The sequence below is a fragment of the Pristiophorus japonicus genome, chromosome 7 (genome assembly GCF_044704955.1).
Source record: "Pristiophorus japonicus isolate sPriJap1 chromosome 7, sPriJap1.hap1, whole genome shotgun sequence".
In the NCBI taxonomy this organism is placed as follows: Eukaryota; Metazoa; Chordata; class Chondrichthyes; family Pristiophoridae; genus Pristiophorus; species Pristiophorus japonicus.
The window spans coordinates 225,659,403-225,682,403 of NC_091983.1; the positions used below are offsets into that span (position 1 = coordinate 225,659,403).

Consider the following 23,001-nt stretch of genomic DNA (forward strand, 5'->3'; position numbering starts at 1 on the left):
TCGCTCTTTCTCTGTTGATCAGGTAGAGGGAGCCTTCGTGCAAGGCCTCGGTCTCTTTTCTCTGGAGCAGCTGCGCTACTCACCCGATGGCGTCCTGTACACTCGGGGACCAGGAGCGTACAAGATCCCGGCAGCGGGCGACATCCCAACACAACTAAATGTATCGCTCCTTCGGGAATCTCCCAACAAAAAAGCCATTTATTCTTCCAAGGTAACTCGGCCTTCTTTTGTTATTTAACCGATAGAGCAGACTCGGTGTTGGCTTGGCACGGTTTCATTAATAATGAAGGCATAGAAACATAGAAACATAGAAACATAGAAAATAAGTACAGGAGTAGGCCATTTGGCCCTTCGAGCCTGCACCGCCATTCAATATGATCATGGCTGATCATGCAACCTCAGTACCCCACTCCTGCCTTCTCTCCATACCCCCTGATCCCTTCAGCTGTAAGGGCCACATCTAACTCCTTTTTGAATATGTCCAACGAACTGGACTCCACAACTTTCTGTAGCAGAGAATTCCACAGGTTCACAACTCTCTGGGTGCAAAAGTTTCTCCTCATCTCGATCCGATATGGCTTACCCCTTCTCCGTAGACTGTGACCCCTGGTTCTGGACTTCCCCAACATTGGGAACATTCTTCTGGCATCTAACCTGTCCAGTCCTGTCATTATTTTATATGTTTCTATGAGATCTCCTCTCATTCTTCTAAATTCCAGTGAGTATAAGCCTAGCCGATCCAATGTTTTTTCATATGTCAGTCCTGACATCCCGGGAATTAGTCTAGTGAACCTTTGCTGCACTCCCTCAATAGCAAGCAGATCCTTCCTCAGATTAGGAGACCAGAACTGCACACAATACTCAAGATGTGGTCTCACCAAGGCCCTGTACAACTGCAGTAAGACCTCCTAGCTCCTATACTCAAATCCCCCTAGCTATGAAGGCTAGCATGCCATTTGCTTTCTTTACCGCCTGCTGTACCTGCATGCCTACCTTCAATGACTGATGTACCATGACACCCAGGTCTCGTTGCACCTCCCATTTTACTAATCTGTCACCATTCAGATAATAATCTGCCTTCCTGTTTTTGCCACCAAAGTGAATAACCTCACATTTATCCACATTATACTGCATCTGCCATACATTTGCCCATTCATCGAACCTGTCCAAGTCCTCCTGCAGGCTCCTAGCATCCTCCTCACAGCTCACACTGCCACCCAGCTTCGTGTCATCTGCAAACTTTGAGATATTACATTCAATTCCTTTGTCTAAATCATTAATGTATATTGTAAATAGCTGGGGTCCCAGCACTGAACCTTGCGGCACCCCACTAGTCACTGCCTGCCATTCTGAAAAGGACCCGTTTATTCCTACTCTTTGTTTCCAGTCTGCCAACCAGTTACCTATCCACATCAATATGTTACCCCCAATACCATGTGCCTTAATTTTGCGCACTAATCTCTTATGTGGGACCTTGTCAGAAGCCTATTGAAAGTCCAAATACACTACATCCACTGGTTCTCCCTTGTCCACTCTACTAGTTATATCCTCAAAAAATTCTAGAAGATTTGTCAAGCATGATTTCCCTTTCATTAATCCATGCTGACTTGGACCGATTCTGTCACTACTTTCCAAATGCGCTGCTATTACATCTTTAATAATAAATTCCAGCATTTTCCCTACCACCGATGTCAGGCTAACCTGTCTATAATTCCCTGTTTTCTCTCTCCCTCCTTTTTTAAAAAGTGGGGTTACATTAGTTACCCTCCAATCCATAGGATCCAGAGTTCATGGAATTTTGGAAAATGACGACCAATGCTTCTACTATTTCTCGGGCCACTTCCTTAAGTACTCTGGGATGCAGACTATCAGAGACCCTGGGGATTTATCGGCCTTCAGTCTCATCAGTTTCCCTAACACCATTTCCTGACTAATAAGGATTTCCATCAGTTCCTCCTTCTCGCTAGACCCTCGGTCCCCTAGTATTTTTGGGAAGTTATTCGTGTCTTCCTTACTGAAGACAGAACCAAAATATTTGTTCAATTGGTCTGCCATTTCTTTGTTCCCCATTATAAATTCACCTCAATCCGACTGCAAGGGACCTACATTTGACTTCACTAATCTTTTTCTCTTCACATATCTATAGAAGCTTTTGCAGTCAGTTTTTATGTTCCCTGCAAGCTTACTCTCATACTCTATTTTCCCTCTCCAAATGAAACCCTTAGTCCTCCTCTGCTGAATTCTAAATTTCTCCTAGTCCTCAGATTTGCTGCTTTTTCTGGCCAATTTATATGCCTCTTCCTGGGATTTAACACTATCCCTAATTTCCCTTGTTAGCCACGGTTGAGCCACCTTTCCTGTTTTATTTTTACGCCAGACAGGGATGCCTATCCACTGTCAACCCTTTAAGTATCATTCTAGCCAAATCACGTCTCATACCATCGAAATTTCCTTTCTTAAAGTTCAGGACCCGAGCCTCTGAATTAACTGTGTCACTCTCCATCTTAATGAAGAATTCTACCATATTATGGTTACTCTTCCCCAAGAGTAGCACGACCAGATTGCTAACTAATCCTTTCTCGTTACACAAGACCCAGTCTAGGATGGCCTGCTCCCTAGTTGGTTCCTCGACATATTGTTCCAGAAAACCATCCCTTATATACTCTAGGAAATGCTCCTCCACAGTATTGCTACCAGTTTGGTTAGCCCAATCAATATGTAGATTAAAGTCACCCATGATAACTGCTGTACCTGTATTGCACACATCCCTAATTTCCTGTTTGGTGCCATCCCCAACCTCACTACTACTGTTTGGTGGTCTGTACACAACTCCCACTCGCGTTTTCTGCCCTTTGATGTTTTGCAGCTCCACCCATATAGATTTCACCCATATAGGATGTAGTGGCTCTGATCTAAACACATCAAAGGTGTGGAGAAACAAGAGACTGGGACCTGTGACTTTATTAACAGAGGCATAGAGTACAAACGCAGGGAAGTTATAGTAAACCTTTAGTAATCTATGCACAGATGCATTTAAGGTGAAGCTAGATAAGTAAACGAGGGAGAAAGGAATAGAAGGATTTAAACTAGAAAATGCTGCAGAAAAAATCAGCACATCAGGCAGGATCTGTGAAGAGAGAAATAGAGACAATGAGGCCAAAATTCAGGGTCTCAAAGAGACCTGTTAATGCCCGTTTGCGTCGGACGTTCCTAAAAGTCGAATGGCCACTACTTTGGGATCCACTGGCCGACCCGACCAAATTCAGGTCAGGGATTTTTCGGCCTGGACCCTATCCCGAAAAGCTTCAATTCAATCAAGCAGAGTCAGCATGGTTTTATTAAAAGGCAATCATGTTTGACAAATTTGCTGGAGTTCTTTGAGGATGTAATGAACAGCATGGATAAGGGGGAATCAGTGGTTGTGGTGTATTTAGATTTCCAGAAGGCATTCGATAAGGTGCCACATAAAATGTTACTGCACAAGATAAAAGATCACGGGGCACGGGGTTGGGGGTAATATATTTGCATGAATAGAGGATTGGCTTACTAACAGAAAACAGAGAGTCGGGATAACTGGGTCATTTTCCATTTGGCAAACAGTAACTAGTGGGGTGCCGCAGGGATCAGTGCTGGGTCCTCAACTATTTACAATCTATATTAATGACTTGGATGAAGGGACTGAGTGTAATGTAGCGAAGTTTGCTGATGATACAAAGATAGGTGGGAAAGCAAATTGTATGGAAGCCACAAAAAATCTACAAGCTGAGTGAGTGGGCAAAAACTTGGCAGATGGAGTATAATGTGGGAAAATGTGAGGTTATCCACTTTTGCAGAAAAAATAAAAAAGCAAATTGTAATTTAAATGGAGAAAAATTGCAAGTGCTGCAGTACAGAGGGACCTGGGGGTCCTTGTGCTTGAAACACAAAAGGTTAGTATGCAGATACAGCAAGTGATCAGGAAGGGAAATGGAATGTTAGCCTTTATTGCAAGGGGGATAGAGTATAAAAGCAGAGAAGTCCTGCTACAACTATACAGGCTATTGGTGAGGCCACACCTAGAGTACTGCATACAGTTTTGGTCTCTGTATTTAAGGAAGGATATACTTGCATTAGAGGCAGTTCAGAGAATGTTCACGAGATTGATTCCGGAGATCAGGGGGTTGACTTATGTCCTCTCCCCATCAGCCACAGGCCAAGTCTGTTTCGGTGCTGTAAATTCTATGTAATAAAATCACTGGTTGGTGCTTAGCTGGAGTATTGTATCCAATTCTGGGCATTGCACTTTAGAAAGAATGTCAAGGCCTTGGAGAGGGTGCAGAGGAGATTTACTAGAATGGTCTCAGAGATATAAGAACATAAGAACACAGGAAATCGGAGAAGGAGAAGGCCATATGTCTCTTTGAGCCTATTCTGCCATTCAATAAGATCATGGCTGATCATCTATCTGAACTCCACTTTAAAATAAAATAGAAAATAAAAAAGGAAGGTGGCTCAATCGTGGCTAACAAGGGAAATTTGGGATAGTGTTAAATCCAAGGAAGAGGCATATAAATTGGCCAGAAAAAGCAGCAAACCTGAGGACTGGGAGAAATTTAGAATTCAGCAGAGGAGGACAAAGGGTTTAATTAGGAGGGGGAAATAGAGTATGAGAGGAAGCTTGCTGGGAACATAAAAACTGACTGCAAAAGCTTCTAAAGATATGTGAAGAGAAAAAGATTAGTGAAGACTAATGTAGGTCCTTTGCAGTCAGAATCAGGTGAATTCAAAATGGGGAACAAGGAAATGGCAGAGCAATTGAACAAATACATTGGTTCTGTCTTCACACGAATAACCTCCCAAAAATACAAAAAGAGCGAGAAGGGGTAACTGAGGGAAATCCTTATTAGTCAGAAAATGATGTTAGGGAAATTGAAAGGACTGAAGGCCGATAAATCCCCAGGGCCTGATAGTCTGCATCCCAGAGTACTTAAGGAAGTGGCCCTCGAAATAGTAGATGCATTGGTGGTCATTTTCCAACATTCCATGGACTCAGGATAAGTTCCTATGGATTAGAGGGTAGCTAATTTAACCCCACTTTTTAAAAAAGGAAGGAGACAGAAAACAAGGAATTATAGACCGGTTAGCCTGACATCAGTGGTGAGAAAATGCTGGAATCAATTATTAAAAATGTAAAAAGCAGCGCATTTGGAAAGCAGTGACAGGATCGATCTAAGTCAGCATGGATTTATGAAAGGGAAATCATGTTTGACAAATCTTCCAGACTTTTTAGAGGATGTAACTAGAAGAGTGAATAAGCAAAAACCAGTGGATGGTGGTATATTTGGACTTTCAAAGGTCTTTTGACAAGGTCCCACACTAGAGATTAGTGTGCAAAATTAAGGCACATGGTATTGGGGGTAATGTATTGACGTGGATAGAGAAATGGTTGGCAGAAAGGAAGCAAAGAGTGTGAATAAATGGGTCCTTTTCAGAATGGAAGGCAGTGACTAGTGGGGTGCTGCAGAGTTCAGTGCTGGGACCCTAGCTATTTACAATATACATTAATGATTTAAACGAAGGAATTGAATGTAATATCTCCAAGTTTGGAGATGACATTAAACTGGGTGGCAGGGCGAGCTGCGAGGAGGATGCTAAGAGACTGCAGGGGGACTTGGACAGATTAGGTAAATGGGCAAATGCATGGCAGATGCAGTATAATGTGGATAAATGTGAGGTTATCCACTTTGGTGGCAAAAACAAGAAGGCACATCATTATCTGAATGGTGACAGATTTTAAAAGGGGAGGTACAACGAGACCTGGGCGTCATGGTTCATGAGTCACTGAAGGTAGGCATGCAGGTACAGCAGGCAGTAAAGAAAGCAAATGGCATGTTAGCCTTCATAGCGAGGGGATTTGAGTATAGGAGCAGAGAGGTCTTGCTGCAGTTGTACAGGGCCTTAGTGAGACCACACCTTGAGTACACCTTGCAGTTTTGGTCTCCTGATCTGAGGAAGGACATGCTTGCTATTGAGGGAGTGCAGCGAAGGTTCACCAGACTGATTCCCGGAATGGCAGAACTGACATATGAGGAAAGACTGGATCGACCAGGCTTATATTCACTGGAATTTAGAAGAATGAGAGGGGATCTCATAGAAACGTATAAAATTCTGACGGGACTGGACAGGTTAGATGCAGGAAGAATGTTCCCAATGTTGGGAAAGTCCAGAACCAGGGGACACAGTCTAAGGATAAGTGGTAAGCCATATAGGACCGAGATGAGGAGAAACTTCTTCACCCAGAGAGTTGTGAACCTGTGGAATTCTCTACCACAGAAAGTTGTGGAGTTCAGTTTGTTGGGCATATTCAAAAGGGAGTTAGATGTGGCCCTTACAGCTCAAGGGATCAGGGGGTATGGAGAAAAGACATGGGTGGGGTACTGAGGTTGCATGATCAGCCATGATCATATCGAATGGTGGTGCAGGCTCGAAGGGCCGAATGGCCTGCTCCTGCCCCTATTTTCTATTTTTCTATGTTTCCGTGCCCTGTCCCCATATCCCTTAACTCCCTTCGTGTCCAAAAATCTATCGATCTCATTCTTAAATATACTCAGTGAATGAGCATCCACAGCCCTCAGGGGTAGGCAAATCCAAAGATTTGAAACCCTCTGGGTGAAGAAATTTCTCATCTCAGTATTAAATGGCAGCCCTTTATCCTGAGAGTATTCCCCCTAGTTGTCCAGCCTCTCAGCATTTACCCTGTCAAGTCCTCTAAAAATTCTCTGTTTCAATGAGATCACCTGCCATTCTTCTGAACTGCAGAGAATATAGGCCCATTCTGTTATGTTCAGAATAACTCCACAAGACTGTATATTGTAAGCTCAAACTGTTGTGACCTTGGTCTCTTTAATGTAACTCCAGAGTGAGGAAGTAGTATGGTGGACTGCCTTTTATACCTGCTTGCCCGGGGTGTGCAGGTGACCCTTAGGTCTCCAACAGGTGCGACCCCTGGTGGCAAATCTTATACATTGGTAATGTTTACATACCTAACACATTCTATTCAATTTCTGCTGAAATGAGAACACTCAAGTCAGGAGTCAATCGAGTGAACCTTCATTGCACTGCCTCCAAGGCAAGTATATCCTTCCTTAAATAAGGAGACCAAAACTGTGCACAATGTGCCAGGTGTGGTCTCAACAAACAGGAGCAAACTAAATTAGACATCAAGCCACATAAGGAGATATTAGGGCAGATAACCAAAAGCTTAGTCAGAGGTACATTTTAAGGAGCGTCTTCGAGGAAGAAAGAGAGATAGAGAGGCGGAGAGGTTTAGGGAGGGCCCAGTTGACAATGATGGATCGATTAAAATCGTGCATGCACAAGGGCCAGAATTGGAGGAGCGCAGAGATCTTGGAGAATTGTAGTGCTGGAGGAGGTTACAGAGGTAGTGAGGGGCGAGGCCTTGGAAGGATTTGAAAATAACAATGTGAATTTTAAAAAGTAACACTGCACTTTTCTAAGTTAAACATCACTTGCCATTCACAAGTCTAACACTCCAACACATCAAGATCCACCTGAAGCTGCCGAACACAATCTACAATCCTAACACTCGCACAGATCTTAGTATATCTGTAAACTTGAAGACCGTGCCCCCAACACCTATATCTGGATCATTAACTCAAAGAGTAACGGGCAACAGTCCGAACACCCATCCCTGCGGGACACCACTGGTGACCAGTCTCCAAACAGATCCCGATCCATCCACAACTATTTATTGACGATGGACTTCCAGCCGGTTCTCAATCCGGCTTAATATATTCCCATTAATACCAGAGGCTTCAATCTTGTTGGGACTGCAATTATATGGAGAAACAAGAGAAGCTGGGGTTGTTCTCCTTGGAGAAGAGAAGTTTAAGTGTAGATTTAATACTTCCTCAAAATTACAAAGGGTTTTGATAGAATAAATAGGGAGAAACAGTTTCCACTGACAAGAGGATCAGTAACCAGAGGACACAGATTTAAGATAATTGGCAAAAGAACCAGAGGTGCGATAAAGGAGAATTGTTTCTTTACACAGCGAGTTGTTGTGATCTGGAACGCACTGCCTGAAAGTGTGGGGGAAACAGTTTCAAATTCCAGTCGGAGACTTCCCGCGGGCAATTGCCTGTGACCGGAGAATTTTTCCGAAAGTACCTGGTGGTCCGGGAGGAGCATGGGATTCCAGTGGGGAGGCCTTCTCTTCCCGCACTGCGGAGCACGCTCCTGTCCTCCAGGTTCCCAACCAGAAGATGCAGTCACGTGTGACTGCTCAGCCAATCGGGTAAAGTATTCTCAATTAATAGCAATGGGAACTCTGTATCTATGAGTTCGCATTGCTATTAATTGAGAAAAAATATCCCAAACACAATAACACCAATTAAAAAATTAAAAAACACACCTCACATAATTAAAATTAATTGAAATTAAAGTTAATAAATATCTTAGAGAAAAAAAAAATTTCCGAGTTTTTAAAAAGTTTTTTAAATTATGGTATAAAATAAATTTAACATAGTGGGCAGGGTTTTAAAAACAAAATGTGTATTTTTAATTTTTTTTTAATGTTTCACCTGCGGTTTAAGCCTCTGCTTTTATCAGGCACAAGAGTTTTGAGATATTTACTGGGCAAGATATGGGTAAATCCCGCAATCCTGCCCATGCAAATTTCCTTGCTCCCAAGATGGGGAGGATCTGTCAAGCTGGAGCTTCACAGATCGGAAAAGCAGGTTTTCACTCAGAGAGTTGTTAACCTGTGGAATTCCCTACCGCAGAGAGTTGTTGAGGCCAGTTCGTTAGATACATTCAAGAGAGAGTTAGATATGGCCCTGACGGCTAAAGGGATCAAGGGGTATGGAGAGAAAGCAGGAAAGGGGGTACTGAGGTGAATGATCAGCCATGATCATATTGAATAATAGGCCGAATGGCCTACTCCTGCAACTATTTTCCATGTTTCTATGTTTCTATGTTTCTATGCGCATTGTGCACTGAAAACCGGCTTTTGCGATGCCTTCCCGGGTCCGTAAACATTCTGCACGGACCCGGAAAGGCCAGGATGTCTGTGAAATTAATTGCTAAAAATTACAAAGGGTTTTGATAGAGTAAATCATCATCATAGGCAGTCCCTCGCAATCGAGGTTGACTTGCTTCCACTCTAAAAATGAGTCCTTAGGTGACTGAACAGTCCAATACGAGAACCACAGTCCCTGTCCCAGGTGGGACAGATAGTCGTTGAGGGAAAGGGTGGGTGGGGAGTCTTGTTTGCCGCACGCTCTTTCCGCTGCCTGCGCTTGATTTCTGCATGCTCTCGGCAACGAGACTCGAGGTGCTCAGCGCCCTCCCGGATGCTCTTCCTCCACTTAGGGCGGTCTTTGGCCAGGGATTCCCAGGTGTCGGTGGGGATGTTGCACTTTATCAGGGAGGCTTTGAGGGTGTCCTTGTAACGTTTCCTCTGCCCACCTGGGGCTCGTTTGCCATGAAGGAGTTCCGAGTGGTCCAACTGCGGCAACTACAGAGGAATCTCCCTGTTATCAGCCACTGGGAAAGTCGTCACTAGAGTCCTCCTCAGCTGTCTTCTCGCTGTGGCTGAGGAGCTCCTCTCTGAGTTACAGTGCAGATTTCGTCAACGGACATGACAGAGTAAATAGGGAGCAACTGTTTCCACTGACAGGAGGGTCAGTAACCAGAGGGCACAGATTTCAGCTGATTGGCAAAAGAATCCGAAGTGAGATAAGGAGAATTTTTATTTAATCAATGAGTTGTTGTGATCTGGAACGCACTGCCTGAAAGTGTGGTGGAAACAGATTCAATAATAACTTTCAAAAGAGAATTGGATAAGTACTTGAAAAGGAAAAGAAAATTGGAGTGCTACGGGGAAAGAACCATTGCGATGGGACTAATTGGATCGCTCTTTCAAAGAACCAGCGTGGGCACGATGGGCCTCCAAGTGATCAGGAAGGCCAATGGAATCTTGGCCTTTATTGCAAAGGGGATGGAGTATAAAAGCAGGGAAGTCTTGCTACAGCTATATAAGGTATTGATGAGGCCCCACCTGGAATCGTGCAGTTTTGGTTTTCATATTTAAGAAAGGATATACTTGCTTTGGAGGCAGTTCAGAGAAGGTTCACTAGGTTGATTCATGGGATGAGGGGTTGACTTATGAGGAAAGGTTGAGTGGGTTGGACCATACTCATTGGAATTCAGAAGAATGAGGTGATCTTACCGAAACGTATAAGATTATGAGGGGGCTTGACAAGGTGGATGCAGAGAGGATGTTTCCACTGATGGGGGAGACTAGAACTAGGGGGCATAATCTTAGAATAAGGGGCCGCCCATTTAAAACTGAGATGAGGAGGAATTTCTTCTCTCAGAGGGTTGTAAATCTGTGGAATTCAATGCCTCAGAGAGCTGTGGAGGCTGGGACATTGAATAAATTTAAGACAGAAATAGACAGTTTCTTAAACGATAAGGGGATAAGGGGTTATGGGGAACGGGCGGGGAAGTGGAGCTGAGTCCATGATCAGATCAGTCATGATCTTATTGAATGGCAGAACAGGCTCGAGGCCTACTCCTGCTCCTATTTCTTATGTTCTATGCTGTATCATTCTGTGGTTGAGACCGCACATGGCGATAGTGGCAGTGTGCCTGTATGAAGTTCTTCAGTGTGCTCATTTATCGAGGGGGCCAACCCAGTAAAATCAACGGTGAAGGAATTCCAGGTAAAACGTACGGAAATTGTTCCGCAGATGTTTTGATGATAGCTGCAGTGCCGTGTTCGATGCTGACATCACACTCTATGGTGCCAAAATTTTCGTTATCTTTACTCAGCAATTTTCCCTGCTGTCATTCCCCATATTGCCTCTACGGATGACAGTAAAAATTATAGTTTCAAAATCATTGGCAAAAGATCTAGAGGGGAGATGAGGAGAAATGTTTTCACTCCGAGAGTTGTGGGGATCGAGAACGCTCGAGCTGAAAAGTGTTAAAAGAGAGTTAGACAGGTACCTGAGGATGAGGAACTCACGGGTCTACGGACAGAAAGCAGGGATGTGGGACAAAGAACTGGCACAGGCACGACGGGCAGAATGGCCTCCTTCTGTGCTGTCTGTAAACCTGTGATTATTGTTGCAACCACTAGATGGCAGTATAACGCTCACCATCAATTGCAAAGGTCGGTGCAGACACTTCAGGGACTTGCCTGATGTTCCGAGAATGCAGAATATTCAGGCGAAACCTTGCATCAGGAGATTAAGTGGGAAATGTGGAGGGTCTCTCCGTGCGGGCGGGTGGTTTGTGGCATCACCAGCTGTGACGTTAAACCACACGGGGCGCAGATTTGACTCCTGGTTTAGCTATCTTAGCTGGTTAGGTGTGCCTCAGTGCCTGTGGACTTAGGGCAGTGGAGAAGGAGGGGAATGGTGGGTGGAAATCAGCCAGACTTCCCACTCCTAACTGCTATCCAGTAATTTCTATAGGGATCAAGGGGTATGGAGAGAAAGCAGGAAAGGGGTACTGAGGTGAATGATCAGCCATGAACTCATTGAATGGTGGTGCAGGCTCGAAGGGCCAAATGGCCTACTGCTGCACCTATTTTCTATGTTTCTATGTTTCTGAAGGAACGTGCCTGGGTTCAAAGCACAGAATTGGCCACAAACCCTTTCCGCTCAGTCGAATAGCTAGTTACCGCTCACTGTGTAGGCGCACATGTGGAGAACGGGCACTTCTACTGGAGGTTCTGGGGCCTAGCGCCAAATGATCAGTGCTTTCAGGAGAGGAGGGAGACAAAAGGACAGTCACAGTGCCGGCTCAGACATGGCCTTTATTAATTTATCGTGTGCGCGCGTGTGTGGGCTAATTTGTGAATCCCTTCATTAACATATTTAAAATAATGAGCAGGACTTTTAAAAGCAAAAACTCAAGAATTAATGATCATTAAAGGTATTTCTGCAAATAACGGGACCCCAGGACTGTGGGATATAAACAGTGTCTGTTTATTAAAGGGATCTGTGTTCGTGATTAACTCAATCCCAGGCTGTGGGATATAAACAGTGCCTGTTTATTGAAGGATCCATGTAAGTGATTAACTCAGCCCTGAGACTGTGGGATATAAACAGTGTCTGTTTACTAAAGGGATCCGTGTAAGTGATTAACTTAACCCCGGGACTGTGAGATATAAACAGTGCCTGTTTATTAAAGGATCCTTGTAAGTGATTAACTCAACCCCAAGACTGTGGGATATAAACAGTGCCTGTTTATTAAAGGATCCTTGTAAGTGATTAACTTAACCCCGAGACTGTGGGATATAAGCAGTGCGTGTTTTGTTTCAGGCTGTCGGAGAACCCCCTCTGTTCCTCTCAGCCTCCATATTCTTTGCCATCAAAGACGCCATTGTCGCCGCCAGGGAGGCATCTGGAGTGACGGGCCTCTTTCGCCTGGACAGCCCAGCGACACCGGACAGGATACGTAACGCCTGCATCGATAACCTGACAAAGATGGTGAGTGGGGTCTCCCCTCAATGTCTGGGTTCAAGGGAACGCCATGGCTAGAGATGGCGAATTGATGCTCTCTCAGGATCAACAGGGGGGAGCGGGGAGCGGGGGGGGGGGGGACACCAGACTCACGGTCCTCGAGCCCAGCGTAGGTCGCTGATAACAAGAGTTTCAGGAACAGGGGGGGCCCATTAGTTCCAATAGGTATGTTCCTTTTCTAATGGATCTCAGCCCAACCACCTTCTCACTTCATAGAATCCTGGTGCCTTCAGCTGGCCAGGCCCGAAGCTTTGTAATTCCCTCCCTAAACCTCTCCACCTGTCTCTCCACCTATAAAACACTCCTTAAAACCTACCTTTTTAACCTACGTTTTGGGCGCCTGCCCTAATATCTCCTTACATGGTTCGGCGACAAATTTAATTTAACAATCACGCCTGTGATCCGCCTAGGGACGATATTATTAAGAAAATTCTGAAATAGAACCAGGACTAGGCCATACAGCCCCTCAAGCCACTCTCCCGCGATCCCCTGTAAATAGTGACAGACTCCCGGGGATCCCCTGCAAATACTGACACACTCCCGGGGTCCCCCTGTAAATAGCGACACACACCCGGGGACCCCCTACAAATAGTTACAGACTCCCAGGGACCCCCTGTAAATATTGACATATTCCCAGGGACCCCCTGTAAATAGTGACAGACTCCCGGAGACCCCCTGTAAATACTGACACACTCCGGTTCCCTGTAAGTACTGACACACTCTTAGGGACCCCCCTGTAAGTACTGACACACTCCCGGGACCCCATCTAAATACTGACACATTCCCAGGGACCCCCTGAAAATACTGACACACTCCCGGAGACCCCCTGTAAATACTGACACATTCTGGGACCTCTTCTAAATACTGACACACTCCCGGGACCCCCTCTAAATACTGACACACTCCCAGGGACCCCCTGTAAATACTGACACACTCCCGGAGACCCCCTGTAAATACTGACACACTCCAGGGACCCCCTGTAAATACTGACACACTCCCGGGACACCATCTAAATACTGACACACTCCCAGGTACCCCATATAAGTACTGACACACTCCAAGGGACCCCCTGTAAATACTGACACACTCCCGGGGACCCCCTGTAAATAATGACACACTCCCGAGGACCCCCTGTGAATAATGACACACTCCCAGGGATCCCATGTACATGCTGACGTGCTCTCGGGACCCCCTATCAATCATGTCAGACCTGTCAGCCTGACATCAGTAGTGGGTAAAATGATGGAATCAATTATGAAGGATGTCATAGCAGCGCATTTGGAAAGAGGTGACATGATAGGTCCAACTCAGCATGGATTTGTGAAAGGGAAATCATGCTTGACAAATCTTCTGGAATTTTTTGAGGATGTTTCCAGTAGAGTGGATAAGGGAGAACCAGTTGATGTGGTGTATTTGGACTTTCAGAAGGCTTTCGACAAGGTCCCACACAAGAGATTAATGTGCAAAGTTAAAGCACATGGGATTGGAGGTAGTGTGCTGACATGGATTGAGAACTGGTTGTCAGACAGGAAGCAAAGAGTAGGAGTAAATGGGTACTTTTCAGAATGGCAGGCAGTGACTAATGGGGTACCGCAAGGTACTGTGCTGGGGCCCCAGCTGTTTACATTGTACATTAATGATTTAGACGAGGGGATTAAATGTAGTATCTCCAAATTTGCAGATGACACTAAGTTGGATGGCAGTGTGAGCTGTGAGGAGGATGCTATGAGGCTGCAGAGTGACTTGGATAGGTTAGGTGAGTGGACAAATGCATGGCAGATGAAGTATAATGTGGATAAATGTGAGGTTATCCATTTTGGTGGTAAAAACAGAGAGACAGACTATTATCTGAATGGTGACAGATTAGGAAAAGGGGAGGTGCAATGAGACCTGGGTGTCATGGTACATCAGTCATTGAAGGTTGGCATGCAGGTACAGCAGGCGGTTAAGAAAGCAAATGGCATGTTGGCCTTCATAGCGAGGAGATTTGAGTACAGGGGCAGGGAGGTGTTGCTACAGTTGTACAGGGCCTTGGTGAGGCCACACCTGGAGTATTGTGTACAGTTTTTGTCATGTATTCAACCAGCATTGTAACCCATGTATAAACTGACCTAAGTTGTACACCGTGAGAACACTGACCAGTAGGTGGGAGACACTCCTAACCTGGACCTTCAGGTATAAAAGGGGAAGCTCCACCCACCTTCATCACTTGAGTGATGAGGAATAAAGGACAGGTCACAGACTGACCTTCTCTCAAGCATGGGCCTCGTGTGCATTTATACTGTGTAGTAAGGACGTATCAATGGCGACAAGAAACTGGGATTTAAACCACGCGAGCATGGCCACTAGCAGAACAGACGAGAGGTACTGTGTTAAGGAATGGTTGGGACAGAGATTCAACATTGCTAAAGCGGCACACAGTTCTCCAGGCAGACAAGGGCAGTCAGGCATGCCCCAACATGTAGTCGAACCCAGAGGGGGAGTTCGACAGAGACAATGGCAAGCTGAACAGCGATTCACGCCATTGCAAGGGACAATGCAGCCAGTAATGGGGCCATCAACACCTGTTAATGGTGCACTCAAGGACAATAACAGGGGCAGTCAGGGACGATCGACTGGCAAGGGACCTTTTGTTTCAAACCGCAACTCATGCTGGAGGCGTGGAGGCACACATTCAGCCGGATTTTGCAGAGATGAGCAAAATACCTGCAGAAATTGCAGAAATGGACACTGGGGGAAATCGCTGGAAGCTGCAGTTCAGCGAGTTCATGTGGAGCACGTATACAGTTCATACACCAGGACGCCACCGATAATGATGAAAGTGCTCCTCAATGGCATCCCAGTATCAATGGAGTTAGACACGGGTGCCAGCCAATCCTTGATGGATATCAAACAGTTCTAAAAGTTGTGGGCATCCAAGGCCAGGAGGCCAATATTATCGCCGATTGACGCACAGCTACGGACTTACACAAAGCAGATCATTCCGGTGCTAGGCAGCGCCACGATAGTCGTGACCCACAAAGATTCGGAGAACAGGTTGCCACTCTGGATTGTCCCAGGGGACGGTCCCGCACAACTGGGGAGGAGTTGGCTTGCTGTCATGAACTGGAAATGGGGCGATGTCAATGCAATTTCCTCTGTGGAGCGAGTATCATGCTCACAGGTCCTGGACAAATTTGACTCATTATTTCAACCCGGCATCGGCACTTTCATGGGGACCAAGGTAGTGATTCACATAAACCCGGACGCCAGACCAGTACACCACAAGGCCAGAGCGGTGCCGTACGTGATGAGGGAAAAGATAGAAGGCGAATTGGACCGCCTGTTGAGGGAAGGCATCATCTCGCCAGTCGAATTCAATGACTGGGCGAGCCCGATTGTGCCGGTACTCAAGGCAGATGGGTCGGTCAGGATATGTGGCGATTACAAGGCCACCGTCAATCGGGTGTCACTCCAAGACCAGTACCCGCTACCGAGAGCGGAGGACCTCTTTGCAACGCTATCCGGTGGCAAACTTTTTTCAAAATTGGACCTGACCTCAGCTTACATGACCCAGGAGCTGGCGAGTGAGTCGAAGAAGCTGACCACCATCACGACACACAAGGGGTTGTTTGAGTACAACAGATGTCCGTTCGGGATTCGCTCGGCCGCCGCGATCTTCCAACGAAATATGGAAAGCCTCCTCAAGTCGATTCCAGGGATGGTGGTTTTTCAGGACGACATCCTCATTACGGGTTACGATACTGAAGAACACCTCCACAACCTGGAGGAGGTGCTATGCAGACTGGACCGGGTAGGTCTGCGACTGAAAAAGGCGAAGTGCGTCTTCCTAGCTCCAGAGGTAGAATTCCTGGGGATGAGGGTAGCAGCAGACGGGATCAGCCCTACTGCATTCAAGACGGAAGCGATCCAGAGAGCACCCAGACCCCGTAACACGACGGAGCTGCGTTCGTTCCTGGGGCTCCTGAACTATTTTGGTAACTTTCTTCCCAAATTGAGCACGCTGCTCGAGCCGCTACACGTGCTCCTACGCAAAGGTCGCGAATGGGTCTGGGGGGACAGCCAGGAAAGGGCTTTTAATAGAGCAAGCAATTTGTTATGTTCCAACAATCTGTTAACGCTATATGACCCATGTAAGAAACTTGTGTTAACGTGCGATGCGTCGTCCTATGGTGTCGGGTGTGTGTTGCAGCATGTCAATGCCAAGGGTCAGTTACAGCCGGTAGCTTATGCCTCCAGGAGTCTGTCCCAGGCAGAAAGGGGCTACAGGATGCTGGAAAAGGAGGCGCTCGCATGTGTATATGCTGTAAAGAAAATGCACCAGTACCTGTTTGGCAGGAAATTTGAGCTGGAGACAGATCACAAACCCCTAACGTCCCTTTTGGCCAACAACAAGGCCATAAATGCAAACGCATCGGCCCGCATACAGAGGTGGGCACTCACGTTAGCTGCCTATGACTACACAATTCGGCACAGACCGGGCACCGAAAACTGCGCCGATGCACTCAGCAGGCTCCCACTAGCCACCACTGAGGGGGCTACCGAGCATTCTGCTGAGATGGTCATGGCTGTTGAAGCTTTCGGAAGCGAAGGCTCACCCGTGACAGCCCGTCAGATTAAAGTCTGGACAAATAGAGACCCGCTATTGTCTCTAGTCAAGAAATGTGTCCTGAATGGGGACTGGGCAGCCACGTACAGGGCATGCCCTGAGAAATTTAAACCATTTCACAGGCACAAGGATGAACTCTCGATTCAGGCCGATTGCCTACTGTGGGGAAACTGCGTAGTCATGCCCCAGATGGACAGAGAGGTGTTCATCAGAGAACTCCACAATGGGCACCCAGGCATTGTCACGATGAAGGCAATTGCCAGGTCACACGTTTGGTGGCAGGGATAGACGCAGATCTGGAACTTTGTGTTCGCAGGTGTAACACGTGTGCCCAGCTGGGCTATGCGCCCAGGGAAGCCCCCCTTAGCCCCTGGCCATGGCCTGCCAAGCCTTGGTCACGCATCCATGTGGACTATGCAGGTCCTTTCATGGGGAAAATGTTTTTGGTTGTAGTAGACGCCTACTCCAAATGGATCGAGTGTGACATTTTAAATTCAAGCACATCCTCTGCCACGGTAGAAAGTCTACGGGCAATGTTCGCCGCCCACGGTCTACCGGACATCTTGGTCAGCGACAATGGCCCATGCTTCACAAGCACTGAATTCCAGGACTTCATGGCAGGCAATGGAATTAACCATGTTAGAACGGCACCGTTCAAGCCGGCCTCAAACGGCCAGGCAGAACGAGCAGTGCAGATAATCAAACAGGGGATGCTCAGATTCCAAGGGGGTTCCCTACAAACCCGCTTATCACGCCTCCTGTTGGCCTATAGATCCCGACCACACTCGCTCACAGGGGTTCCACCCGCAGAGCTACTAATGAAAAGGACGCTCAAAACCCGATTATCCCTTATACACCCCACCATGAAAGAAATTGTCGAGAGCAGGCGCCAGTCACAATATCACTTCCATGACAGGAATGCGACCGCGCGATGTATTGATGTAAATGATCCTGTTTTTGTCCTCAACTACGCTGCAGGGCCCAAATGGCTTGCAGGCACTGTGGTTGCCAAAGAGGGAAATAGGATTCTGGTAGTTAAACTTACCAATGGACAAATCTGCCGCAAACATGTGGATCAAACAAAAAGGAGGTTCAGCAACCCCATAGAAGAAGCAGAGGAAGAACACGAAATAGAGTTCACTCCACCACAGGTGACCGAACACCGGAACCAAAGGGAGGAGAGCCCAGTCACTGTGGGAAGTCCGGACAGGCCTGAGGCACTGCAAACAGCAGACACTCAGGCCAGCGCCCGACAACTGGAGCCCCAACTCAGGCGCTCTACGAGGGAGCGTAAACCACCAGAGAGACTCAACCTGCGATCCCAATAAGACTTTGGGGGGGGAGGTGATGTCATTTATTCAACCAGCATTGTAACCCATGTATAAACTGACCTAAGTTGTACACCGTGAGAACACTGACCACTAGGTGGGAGACACTCCTAACCTGGACCTTCAGGTATAAAAGGGGAAGCTCCACCCACCTTCATCACTTGAGTGCTAAATAAAGGACAGGTCACAGACTGACCTTCTCTCAAGCATGGGCCTCGTGTGCATTTATACTGTGCAGTAAGGACGTATCAGTTTTGGTCTCCTAACTTGAGGAAGGACATTCTTGCTATTGAGGGAGTGCAGCGAAGGTTCACCAGACTGATTCCCGGGATGGCGGGATTGACATATCAAGAAAGATTGGATCAACTGGGCTTGTATTCACTGGAGTTCAGAAGATTGAGAGGGGACCTCATAGAAACGTTTAAAATTCTGACGGGTTTAGACAGGTTAGATGCAGGAAGAATGTTCCCAATGTTGGGGAAGTCCAGAACCAGGGGTCACAGTCTAAGGATAAGGGGTAAGCCATTTAGGACCGAGATGAGGAGAAATTTCTTCAACCAAAGAGTGGTGAACCTGTGGAATTCTCTACCACAGAAAGTTGTTGAGGCCAATTCATTAAATATATTCAAAAGGAGTCAGATGTAGTCCTTCCTACTCGGGGGATCAAGGGGTATGGCGAGAAAGCAGGAATGGGGTACTGAACATGCATGTTCAGCCATGAACTCATTGAATGGCGGTGCAGGCTCGAAGGGCTGAATGGCCTACTCCTGCACCTATTTTCTCTGTTTCTATGTTTCAATGACATACTCCCAGGGAGACCCTGTAAATACTGACACACTCCCAGAGATCCCTGTAAATACTGACACACTCCCGGGGACCCCTCTGTAAATACTGACACACTCCTGGCGACCCCCCTGTAAATACCGACACACTCACGGGAACCCCTCTGTAAATACTGACACACTCCTGGGGACCCCCCTGTAAATACCGACACACTCACGGGGACCCCCCATGTAAATACTGACACACTCCTGGGGACCCCCCTATAAACTCACGGGGACCCCCATGTAAATATTGACACACTCTCGAGAACCCCCATGTAAATACTGACACACACTCCTGGGGACCCCCCTGTAAATACCGACACACTCACGGGGACCCCCCATGTAAATACTGACACACTCCTGGGGACCCCCCTATAAACTCACGGGGACCCCCATGTAAATATTGACACACTCTCGAGAACCCCCATGTAAATACTGACACACACTCCCCGGGGACCCCCTGTAAATATTGACACACTCCCGGGGACCCCCTGTAAATACTGACACACTCCCGGGGACCCTCTGTCAATAAAGACACACTCCCGGGGACCCCTGTCAATAATGACACTCTGCTGGGGACCCCCTTTAAATACTGACACACTCCCGGGGATCCCCTGTAAATACTGACACACTCCCAGGGACCCCCTGTAAATACTGACACACTCCCGGCGACCCCCCTGTAAATACTGACACACTCCCAGGGACCCCCTGTAAATACTGACACACTCCCGGCGACCCCCCTGTAAATACTGACACACTCCCGGGGACCCTCTGTCAATAATGACACTCTGCTGGGGACCCCCTTTAAATACTGACACACTCCCGGGGAACCCCTGTAAATACTGACACACTCCCAGGGACCCCCTGTAAATACTGACACACTCCCGGCGACCATAAGCTGGTGACTGGGGTTTGTGTTTAATACAAAAGGCCTGACAGTTAAAACACACCTGTTTTTCCCTCATTAACTGAAACGTTTTATAAGATAAAGATGAACTTTTTTTCCTGTTTCTCCAGTGCCCTCCTGCGGAACCAGGGACCTTCACTCCCTGGAATGTTGAAGTGTAACCTGAGCCCAGGGAGATGATTGTTTCCGATGAGCGAGTGAGGGAGCCGTTGATCATTATTCGGCCCATGAGAATTTTATCGACCCCCAACTTCTGGGACACTCGGCGATGCAACACACATTAGCGGGGCCCACCCATTACTCCGTGATCTCCCACCTTCAGGTCAAGACACCGTATCATAACCCAAGTCTCACCAACTGGCGGCCTTTTAATAAGTAATCTTCCGCTTCGCACAAACGTCGCAGTCCATTCAACAGTCAAATTCAGTGGATTGGTCTCAAAACTACTCGACACGTTAATTAATGCCCCGAATAAAAAAAGATGGCTCGTGTTGACGGATGATGGAAGCTGATTACCGAGCTGATCACCAAGGGGTCTGTCTAACTGGTCGTAGCCAGAGAATCACCTGCAATGGCTTCTCTTCCCGCTCCCGCACTGTCACCTCTGGAGTTCCCCCAAGGATCTATCCTTGGCCCCCTCCTATTTCTCATCTACTTACTGCCTCTCGGCGACATCATCCAAAAACATGTCAGATTCCACACGCTCGCTGACAGCACCTACCTCTACCTCAGCATCACCTCCCTCGACCCCTCTGATTTGTCACGCTGCTTGTCCAACATTCAGTATTGGATGAGCAGAAACTGCCTCCAACTAAATATTGGGAAGACCAGAGTCATTTTGTCCCCACCACCAACTCCGACCCCTAGCCAGCAACTCCATCCCTCTCAACATTGTAAAATTTCCCAAGACACTTTGCAGGAGTGTAATCAGACAAAAAAATGACACTGAGCCAAAAAATGGAGACATTAGGACAGGTGACCAAATGCTTGGTCAAAGAGGGAGCTTTTAAACAACGTCTTACAGGAGGAGTGAGAGGCGGAGAGATGAAGACTTATAGGGGAGACTTTCAACTGGCCATCTGCGTATAAAACTAGCATTGTGGTTCGGACGGCCATTATGGAAATAATAATCCGATGGTTTCTCTCCTGGGCAGTCCACTCACACCGCCTCAGGCTGAAAAATCGATCTACCCTGTACAGTCTTTAAAAATCATAAATGCACATAAATTACCTCCAAAATGCTCAAAGTTCATTATTACACAGTTTCCAAGTTGTATGTTAAAAAAATTCCGGCAGCCTTAAAGCTTAATCATAAAGGAAATGTTTTAACTGGCCATATAACCGAGTAAAGCCCGTTCTCAATAAATAATCTCTGGTTTCCTTTTCGAGAAACTAAGAATTGGATAAATACTTGAAAAGGAAAAAAAATATACAGGGCTATGGGGGGAAAGAGCAGGGAGTGGGATTAGTTGGATCGCTCTACCAAAGAGCCAGCACAGGCACGATGGGCCGAATGGCCTCTTTCTGTGCTGCATCATTGTATGATTCTATGATTCTATGACAGGTGTGGCGAATCACAGCTGCTGATAATCTCCGGTGTTGTCCGTAGAAGTTTATAACAGAATGGTAAATGTTAGCATTTGCTTGAAATAAAGCTTGGAGAAATCAGGTCTTTTGGAAAAAGCAAAGAAACTCTCACATCCACTCAAATTAATGGATCGTATCATTTCAGTCTCCAACTCCTGCTGATGTACAGATTGCCTGCTGAGAAATTCTACTTACTCAGCATGTTCAGAAAGCAAAGAGTAGTTGATAGCTCTCTCCGGGAGATAAAAATATGGATGTATTTATTTGTACTAACTGAATCGCAGCCATTTCTCTGATTGGCCCTCCATTATCACATGACCTATTGCTGATTGGTCCCCTTGGAGGATAAGCCACACCCTGAAGTTTCTCTGGAATGTGTAAATGGAACCGCCCAGCCTAACTTTGCACATTGCAACATGATCCATTTGGATTTCAGAAGTCAGAAAGGGCACATCCCTCCCCCAGCCGAAGTCCCTCCTTACCCCAACACAAGTGCATCCCTCCCCCAGCCGATGTCCCTTACCCCCGGCCATAGATGGGGCATTGTGTGAGGATTGTTAATAGGTTTATTGGGCAAGAAGTGAATAGTGACAATGTCATGACTTCTGGATTTCATCCACTCCAACGATGTCAGGTCTGGGTGTAAAGGGGCTTGGAAGATTGCAATTTGTCTTCACTGAGTTCACTCTCTCCCCCCCCCGCCCCCCCCACTCCATCTCTCAATCTCTCTCCCCGCACCTCCCCCCCGCCCCCACTCCGCCAACAACCAGGCTCTCCCTCTCCCCCCCCCACTCCATCTCTCAATCTCTCTCCCCGCACCTCCCCCCTCCCCAAACAACCAGACACTCTCTCTCTCTCCCCACCCCCCACCCCCCAAGCAACCAGGCTCTCCCTCTCCCTGCCCCCCCACTCCATCTCTCACTCTCTCTCCCCGCACCTCCCCCCCAAACAACCAGACACTCTCTCTCTCTCTCCCCACCCCCCACTCCCCAAACAACCAGGCTCTCTCCCCCCCACCCCAAACAACCAGGCTCTCTTTCTCCCCCCCCCAAACAACCAGGCTCTCTCCCCCCCACCCCAAACAACCAGGATCTCTCTCCCCCCCCCAAACAACCAGGCTCTCCCCCCCCCAAACAACCAGGCTCTCTCCCCCCCCCCCCCAAACAACCAGACTCTCTCTCTCCCCCCCCCCAAACAACCAGACTCTCTC

At 47.1% G+C, this 23,001-nt stretch overlaps 1 protein-coding gene across 1 annotated transcript in view; it reads left to right on the forward strand.

The window, feature by feature from the left end:
* xdh (xanthine dehydrogenase) overlaps positions 1-20,365 on the forward strand; it is a 178,034-nt gene extending 157,669 nt beyond the window's left edge. Inside the window, exons 33-35 of the mRNA XM_070884265.1 lie at positions 23-211; positions 12,336-12,503; positions 20,315-20,365. Of these exons, the coding sequence (XP_070740366.1) occupies positions 23-211; positions 12,336-12,503; positions 20,315-20,365 (408 nt within the window). The remainder of the gene's footprint in view (positions 1-22; positions 212-12,335; positions 12,504-20,314) is intronic.
* Positions 20,366-23,001: the final 2,636 nt, after the last annotated feature.